Consider the following 9,311-nt stretch of genomic DNA (forward strand, 5'->3'; position numbering starts at 1 on the left):
TCTTTGGTCATTTTTGAGCGAGATGCTAACGGTCTAATCAGATTCAATGATCTATGCTAAGCTACAGCTAAAAGTGCTACCGCCAGACCCGGAGATCTGCTGAATGGATTCGAAAACGGTAAAACTCAACTGTTTAACTCTAGAGGAGTCGGAAAATGAGCCTATTTTCAAAAATAGTGGCGTGTTCCTTTAAGCGTGTTTTGCCTGCGCGTTACCCGTTTCGTCTTTGCTCTCTTGCTTCCCAAAATGAGCTCGTCTGGCAAACGCATCAGACTCTGAAATACAAAGAAAAGACACATGATTGCAGGAGAAAAACGACCTCAGTAAGTTTACAGTCTCATGTTTTCTTAATAAAAATCTTCTTTGCATGACACAGTGACCAGCTATGAAACAACATCAGAGAAAATTCACTTTAAAAATATTTTCAAATTAATCAAGTTTTTTTTCACAATAGCATGCACGAATGAATACTTCACATGAGAAAAGACGTCCATTTTGTTTCCATGTTGAGTGATAATACAGTAAAACTCACCGGTCACTCCGGAGCACGACCGCATGCACTTGTCCTCCGTGTCAAAGCGGTTTTCGTTCCCATCACAGCCGCCGTAGTTGAAGCGACTACAGCGCTGTTCATACGGATTGAAGTACCAGTTAGTGAAGCTTGCGCGACAGGGGCCCGTTACCGGCGGCTCCACGCAATTCACTGGAAGAATGAATGCATCACGGATTAATCCATGTTCATTTTAATAAGAAATTTAATATTGAGGAGGCAAAAGGTATTACATGCTGACAAAACTCTAATTTCACAAAAACACTTTACAAAAATAAAACAATAAATATGAGAACATATGATGAATAAAATATATGTAACATTTCCTAATTGTATTTTATATTTTAATTTACACAAACTATGAGTATACTGTATACACAAATACAACTTTTGTAGCTTTTTAAAACATAAAATGCAGCTTTACAAGATAAAATTATAATCAATACATATTAAAAAATATTTAAGTTTGCATATATCATGACAGAAAGTTAAATATAAATGAAACAGAGTAACGAGTTTCTCGAGATAAAATTATATTCAATACATTTTTTTTTTAAATATATAATGTTTGCATATCGTAACAAAAAATGAAATACAGAATTATACTGAATTATAATAGAAAAATATTTAAAATGATGTATTTTAGGTTTGCATATATCATAAAAATAAATATAAAAGAAATGCAGTGATGAGTTTTTAAAATATATATATAATCAATAAATTGTTTAAAAGATATTTAAAGTTTGCATGTATCATAACAGAAAATAAAATGCAAATGAAATACAACCATGAGTTTTTAAAGATAAAATTATAATCAAAAATATATTTTATGTTTGCATATATCACAACAAAAATTAAATAGAAATTAAATACAGTGATGAGTTTTTCAAGATAAAAGTATAATAATAAATGTTTTAAAAATATATATTTTAGTTTTGCATCCAATAAAATAAAAATGAAATACAGTAATTAGTTTTTCAAGATAGAATTATAATAAAAAATATTTAAAATGATGTATGTTAGGTTTGCATATATCATAAAAATAAATATAAAAGAAATACAGTGATGAGTTTTAAAATATATATATATAATCAATAAATTCTTTAAAAGATATTTAAAGTTTGCATGTATCATAACAGAAAATAAAATGCAAATGAAATACGATGAGTTTTTAATGATAAAATTATAATAAAAAATATATTTTTAATCTTTGCATATATAATAACAAAAATTAAATATAAATGAAACACGTTGATTAATTTTTCAACATAAAATTATAATAATTAATGTTTTAAAAATATATATTTTAGTTTTTTTCATCTAACAAAATAAAAATGAAATACAGTGATCAGTTTTTCCAAGATAAAACTATAAATCAATAAATACTTAGAGATACATTTAAAGTTAAAAATATGAAATATAAATCACCTTTGCTTTTGTCCACAGGAATATCCAGCAATCGACGGAACTTACTGTCCACTGAACAGAAGACGAGAAAAACTTAAATTAATCTATTCAGTCACACATAAACCTAATAAATGACCCGAACCTCATTTCAATCTCCAATTAAAGTACATTTACAGGGACAGTTCATCAAAAAAATAAAATAAAATAAAATAAAGCAATAAGCCCCAGGAAGCCGTGGTTTACAGTGAATTTATAACAATCAAAATTCTGTCATCATTTACTCCCTCAAGCTCAGTCCTGTATGTTCTTCACTAAATGAAAGCAGAAGGGGCTTTTGAGATCAAAAGTGACAATAAAGCAGCATAAAAGCATGACTTCATGCACTTTATCTGAAGTCTTCCGATGTCAAAAATGTGTATGTATCATGTGTTTTGATGCTTGTCCTCACGTTTGGAGCACTCAGTCTCGTCCGAACCGTCGCTGCACTGCGCTTTCCCGTCACACTCCAAATCTTTCTCGATGCAGCATTTATTTGAACATGAGAAATGATCTGGACCGCAAGCCGCGTCACACTGCTCCCCTGTGTGTGTGTTCAGAAGACCATTTCACTCGCACATGTCTATATGAATATTCTAGACACTAATTAAACTGAAATCATCAGCATGCATGGACTTACGTTGATCGTGGATCGGACCTAATCTTCCAGACGGCGGCGGCGGAGCAAAAGCTGCAATAAGAAAATATTTAATGTAAAACAAAAGCACCTTTTTTTTGAAAAGTCAATGTGTTAGTGTGATTAAATGTGACAATAAAATACAGTGTAATTTATTATAAAAAAGCATGCACAGACATGCATACATTTCACATAAAGAAGCTCTTCTAATTTCTGATCATGTACATTATAATAAATCGCTTGTCCTCATTTGTATGTTGCTTCTGAAACAAAAAAGGTCTGCAGCAAAAGCTGCAATAAGAAAATATTTAATGTAAAACAAAAGCACCTTTTTTTTTGAAAAGTCAATGTGTTAGTGTGATTAAATGTGACAATAAAATACAGTGTAATTTATTATAAAAAAGCATGCACAGACATGCATACATTTCACATAAAGAAGCTCTTCTAATTTCTGATCATGTACATTATAATAAATCGCTTGTCCTCATTTGTATGTTGCTTCTGAAACAAAAAAGGTCTGCTAAATGAGTAAATGTATTTAGGTCAAAACAGGGTTGCGGTTTAATAAAGACAGTCATTTTTTACAATATTTACTCACAATAAGTATATTATAAACCTATAAAAGGTAAGATAAAAGTTATTTTGTATTACATGCCTATTATATATTTTATATTTGTTTAAATAAACACTTATACACACATTTTGTACAATAATGGTCACTTGCATTATACTTAATTTAATTAGTAAATATATTTTCACTTGCAGAATATATAATAATATATCATTTTAATTAATATATATATAACAGTAGAAGTTAAATCTTACTGTAGTCTTCAAATCTGGGTACTGTCTTACGTTTTAAAATCACAAAGGGAGTTTGGTCCCATCAGGGTAACGTGACAGTCACGACTCGTGCAGCTGTAAGGTTTTCTTTTTCTTTTGTTTTTACTCGCGATCTTTACAACACGCATTACATTACGTATTTCATGGCACACTCATTTTATGCGGTTTTGGCGCCACCTATTGTTGTGGGTGTATTATTGACATGTCAAAGTCTAGACCCTGAATATAAGACGACCGTGTTTTTTCAGATGTATTTCCAAGAAAAAAAACATTGTCTTATATTCGGGACAATACGGTATATATATATATATATAGAGAGAGAGAGAGAGAGAGAGAGTTAGGTATATGTAGTTACATACTCACTGACTTTCTACTTGTTTTTTGCACTCTGACAGTTTTATCTGTAATTAACTGCCATGCACTTATAACATGACCAGAAAAAGCTCAATACCTGAAACTTTGTCGCAAGCGTTCAGGCATTCGTTGAGCACCAGGTAGTTGTTACGGTTTGGTTTGCAGCCTCCAAAATTGAACTGCTCACATTTCTCTGTGACGGCGTTGTAGTGCCAGCGTGAGAAAGAGCCTCGACACGGACCCTCTTTCTTCGGCACCAGACAGTGATCTGATGGGAGGAAAATCAGTCATTTATTCATTATTTATTCCCAACAAATGTTATGCATGAACAAGTAACATTTTATTAATTCTTATGTTGTTCCAGACATAAAACACCAAAATTATGATATAATGTGCGTGCAATACTGTATATAAAGTCTTTTGAATCAACACGTGTTTGTGCCGCTGCTTCTAGCGTCTTGTAATGTGACAAATTGCATGTGAAAATGCAAATGAGATTTGCGAACCTCTGCGGTGGAGAGTGAGTTATGACTTTAAGAGACAAAGTGCAAAACACATGATAGTAACGTTAGAACTTTAATGCAATTAATGTCAGTATCAAACGTCACATCAATGCACTTATCTTTTATGGAAACTCGAATTAAAGCTTCATTACTTGAACAATACACTGTCAATATAATTTTCATTTATGACTTAATAAAAGTCAAGCTGTGAATGAGCAAGCAAATACAAATATAACATCGATTTAGTAAAAATTATGCATGTGTTGTCACGTCACGAACGGCTTTCCTGAGTGTGTTTTACAGTCGTTTGAATACTGTACTGCTCATTTACATAACCATGTGTGTGTGTATGTGTGTGAACACATGAACTATGTGAAATATGAACGTTCATTCAAACAAAAAAACTGAAACCATCACTTACATTACACAACACAAGATGAAACATGAAAGACCACATGCTGACACGCTGTTGATTTACCAACAGTAAATAATGTCTCGTCCCTCAGTTTCTAAAAATTAACGTTTGTATTGTAAGTTAAGTTCTGTACGCACTGTACTCAATTATTTGCTGTCTGCATGTCACAGATGCTGTTGATAAACATGCATTTAACTCTTTGGAAAAACATTAATATTTAATTAATTTTTGATGTCAGTGTCACACATTTTCTTGCCATCAATGATGAGACAAACACTGCGCTTTCAAAACACAAGGCAGCGAAACCAAACACTATAAATAATGCAAAAACACTATAAATAATGCAAATGCAACATGATTAATTCAAATGAATACAGAGTCATGTAAATGTCTGTTCAGCATGAAAACTAATAGAATTGGTCTACAATTCAGGGTTCATACGGATTCTAGATTTACATTTTACAGCTAGACTGCTTCGCAAATGCTCAGTCATTCTCTGTGAAACTCCCACCGTAAAACCTGCCGCACCAGTTTGTGAAACACTCAATTCTATTGAAACTAGGAAACGTCAAGCAATCAGTCACAAAACTACAACTCCTCAATCATTTCAATTAAAAATAAACCATTAAACTGCTGATTTGACCGTTTTGACCAAGCAAAGCTTAAATTACTTAGTGATAAAGCTCCTTTTAATAGGAAGTATGAGGGGGGGGGGGATCAGTTTTTAGAAAACAAGACCATTCTGGGTTAACAGAATGAAACTATTTATGTATTCAAGTCTGACAAATCCTGGTAAATGGTTAATCCATGTTTTCCGACAACTATTTTTAAGGTCACTTCAAAACCTGTTGGACTAGAACTCATCTGAGGTCAACAGCGCATGTGAATTTCACTGTGAGAAATCAGATTAAATGACTGCGAAACACTTATCAGAAAACATGACAGCATTGACCCATTACTTTAAAGCAAGCTGTTGCTTTTAATATCATAACGCATACGGATCAGGCTTTGGTCAGGTTTTTGACTGGCTTATGCACGTCAGTTTTTGAGTGAAGAAAAAAACATTATTTGTGGATAACTTTGGCAATATTGACTGAAAAACTGAGGTGCATGAGCTCAGTTTAATGAGGCCTATGATCAATCAGATCCAAAAAGAAATACAAAACCTGTGCTAATTGAAAGAAAACAAGATGATTGAATCCTAAATTTGGCTATAATACAGCAAAATAAGAGATTTACAAGCAATTTTTGGCCAGGAACACCAAAAGGATTTTCAGCACAGCAGAAGGGTTAAAAAATGAATAAATAAATTAAGTAAACACACAACATGTGTTTTCATGTACTCACGGAGTGACTGTTCTGGCGTCAGGACCAAAACTGACACCTCGGCTGATCCCGTCTGATCAGCGTCATCTGTGACCATGAGTCTGAACTTATACATCCCCGGAGAAAGATTGGAGACCGTTACTGAATCCACAAACAGCCCTTTCTGAAAAAAAAAAAAAAGATATTAAAAATGAGAAATGTGCATTACCGGTTATATCGGTTAAAATTACATTCAAGCCTATATATACACAATGCATGATAAATTATTTTTAATGCATTAATTATGCCCTGTAATGCACCTTATGTCCTGTAATTCATTGTAACACCTTTAGAAAATATAACTCATTAAAACAACCAACTTCAACCAATATCGGTAACACTTTACTTGAACCCTTTATATATAATGAATTAAAAAAATATTTTAATGCATTAATTATGCCTTATAATATTTTTAATGCAATAATTATAATATACTATTATAATATTTATATTTTCATTGTTACACCTTCAGAAAGTATAATTCATTAAAATGCAAGAAAACAACCAATTTCAATCAATATCGGTAACACTTTACTTGAAGCCTTTATATATATATATATATATAATGCATTATAAAAGTATTTTAATGCCTTAATTATGCCTTATAATGATGCACTGTATGAACTCATGAATAATTATAACCACACTTATAATATATTATAATATTTATCTATTCATTGTTACACCTTTAGAAATATAATTCTTTAAAACACTTTAAGACAATCAGAATCAACAAATATCGGTAACACTTTACTTGAAGCCTTTATATATAATGCATTAGAAAAGTATTTTTAATACATTAATTATATTATAATACTTACCTATTCTTTGTTACACATTTAGAAAGTATAATTCATTAAAAAAAAGCATGACAACAACCAATTTCAACCAATATCGGTAACACTTTACTTGAAGCCTTTATATATATAATGCATTAGAAAAGTATTTTTAATACATTAATTATATTATAATACTTACCTATTTTTTGTTACACCTTTAGAGAGTATAATTCATTTTTAAAAAAGCATGAAAACAACCAATTTCAACCAATATCGGTAACACTTTACTTGAAGCCTTTCTATGTAATGCATTATAAAATTATTTTAATGCATTAATTATGCTTTGTAATACATTGTATGATCTCGTGAATAATTATAAACACAGTTATAATATAATACTTACCCATTCATTGTTATTGTATAAATATAATCAGATAATAATTCATTAAAACACATGAAAACAACCAATTTCATATGTAGCAAGGAATTTGAAAAGTGCATATTAACTTTTTTTATTATTAATATTTTATACTTTTCTTACAATTATTTATGAAATTATGCATTATAATATACATTATGAATACCTTTATAATGCCATATACATTAAGGCCACAAATAGGTAAAGGTAAATATCTAAAGATAAAAATAATTAAAATGGTAGTTTAACAAAGTCATACATAGGCACCATTTATATCTGTCTACAAAACTAATCTCATGTATTTTTTAAGAAAATATTATTCTAATAATGAACCTGAACTCACGGTCATAACAGCCGACTGGTCTCCAGACACCTGTACCCACTCATATTTTACGATCTTTTTATCGTCTTTGCTCTCAATGCCATTCAGAGTCACATCTTCTTTGGGTTGAACGACTCTGTCCTGCCCGGCCACTGCGACTGGAGGTTTGTCCTCTACGTCTGCAAGAAATCAAAACACTGCAGCGATGAAATATTATGCAATATAAAACAATAACTGTGAAAATTGTACAAGACGCCAAGAATGATAACAAGTAAGCAAGCCAGAGCTTATGAGAGAATAATACAAGACAGATCTTGTATACTGAAGATGAGCTGATTAGGTGCGTTAGGAGAACTATTAAAGTGCCTGAGACAAAGGAAATGAAAGTTTGAGACTAAAAGATACTGACACTAAACAGGCTGCATGATAAGATTCTACACGGTTGATACCAGGGGCGCAGAAACACAACAGCGACATTATCATGTCTTTGCATTCAGCTCATGGATAATCTTTATTTTTTAAAGACTCCATGAGATCAGAATTTGTGAATTTTAGTCCATGCCACTGTATTCCAAAAACATGACAAAATAAACATTTATAAGATACGTGCATTTAATTTACAGTCTTTCTCTTCCATAAAAACAGCAAAACTATGGTTCTTGGACTCCAGAGGGTATCCTTTTGATTGTCAATCAGATGGTTGTGACGTAAACTAAATGCTATTGGCTATTTAATTTATATGTAATATTTAATATGTCTTGCCAGTCAATGCAAAAAAAACTGCACTTGTCCAGCATTATTTTAGTATCACTGAGATACTATTATAGTTTTTTTGGTAACACTATATGGTAACAATAAGGTCCCATTAGTTAATGCATTAACTAACAATGAGCATTACTTTTGATACATTATTTATTAATCTTTGTTGATTTTTGTTAATAAAAATACAGTTGTTCATTGTTAGTTCATGTCAGCTCAGATCCATTAAATAATATTAACAGAAACTACTTTTGATTTTAAAAATGTATTAAGAAATGCTGAAATTTAGAAGTATTTGCTGTTTTTATTACTTACCATTACCATTATGTAATTTTAATTAAATTTGTACTAATTTTGTTGTGTGTTTTTGTCCTTTTTTAATAGTTTCTGGGCTATTTATGTAAAGTTTTTATTAATTTAGCTTTAAACTAAATAAAAATGAAAAATGTTAAAAGTATAAAAGTCTTTTAATGCATTAATTATGCTTTGTAATACATTGTATGATCTCATGAATAATTATAACCACAGTTATAATATAATACTTACCCATTCATTGTTATTGTATAAATATAATCAAATAATAATTCATTAAAACACATGAAAACAACCAATTTCATATGTAGCAAGGAATTTGAAAAGTGCATATTAACTTTTATTATTAATATTTTATACTTTTCTTACAATTATTTATGAAATGCTGCATTATAATATACATTATGAATACCTTTATAATGCCTTATACATAAAGGCCACAAATAGGTACCATTACATAATTTTAATTAAATTTGTACTAATTTTGTTGTGTGTTTTTCTCCTTTTTTATTAGTTTCTGGGCTATTTATGTATAGTTTTTATTAATTTAGCTTTAAACTAAATAAAAATGAAAAATGTTGCATCTGAAATAAAACGTTTTTTTTTTTTTT

The 9,311-nt window shown here is 30.5% G+C and overlaps 1 protein-coding gene across 1 annotated transcript in view; it reads right to left on the reverse strand.

Moving 5' to 3' along the window:
- LOC107716057 (kunitz-type protease inhibitor 1-like) overlaps positions 1 to 9,311 on the reverse strand; it is a 14,757-nt gene that overhangs the window by 1,931 nt on the left and 3,515 nt on the right. Inside the window, exons 3-10 of the mRNA XM_016522381.1 lie at positions 7,651 to 7,808; positions 6,093 to 6,234; positions 3,925 to 4,095; positions 2,634 to 2,684; positions 2,406 to 2,537; positions 1,979 to 2,029; positions 533 to 703; positions 216 to 275 (exon numbers count right to left, since the gene is read on the reverse strand). Of these exons, the coding sequence (XP_016377867.1) occupies positions 216 to 275; positions 533 to 703; positions 1,979 to 2,029; positions 2,406 to 2,537; positions 2,634 to 2,684; positions 3,925 to 4,095; positions 6,093 to 6,234; positions 7,651 to 7,808 (936 nt within the window). The remainder of the gene's footprint in view (positions 1 to 215; positions 276 to 532; positions 704 to 1,978; positions 2,030 to 2,405; positions 2,538 to 2,633; positions 2,685 to 3,924; positions 4,096 to 6,092; positions 6,235 to 7,650; positions 7,809 to 9,311) is intronic.

Source organism: Sinocyclocheilus rhinocerous, unplaced genomic scaffold, assembly GCF_001515625.1.
Source record: "Sinocyclocheilus rhinocerous isolate Xijiao unplaced genomic scaffold, SAMN03320098_v1.1 scaffold1862, whole genome shotgun sequence".
In the NCBI taxonomy this organism is placed as follows: domain Eukaryota; kingdom Metazoa; phylum Chordata; class Actinopteri; order Cypriniformes; family Cyprinidae; genus Sinocyclocheilus; species Sinocyclocheilus rhinocerous.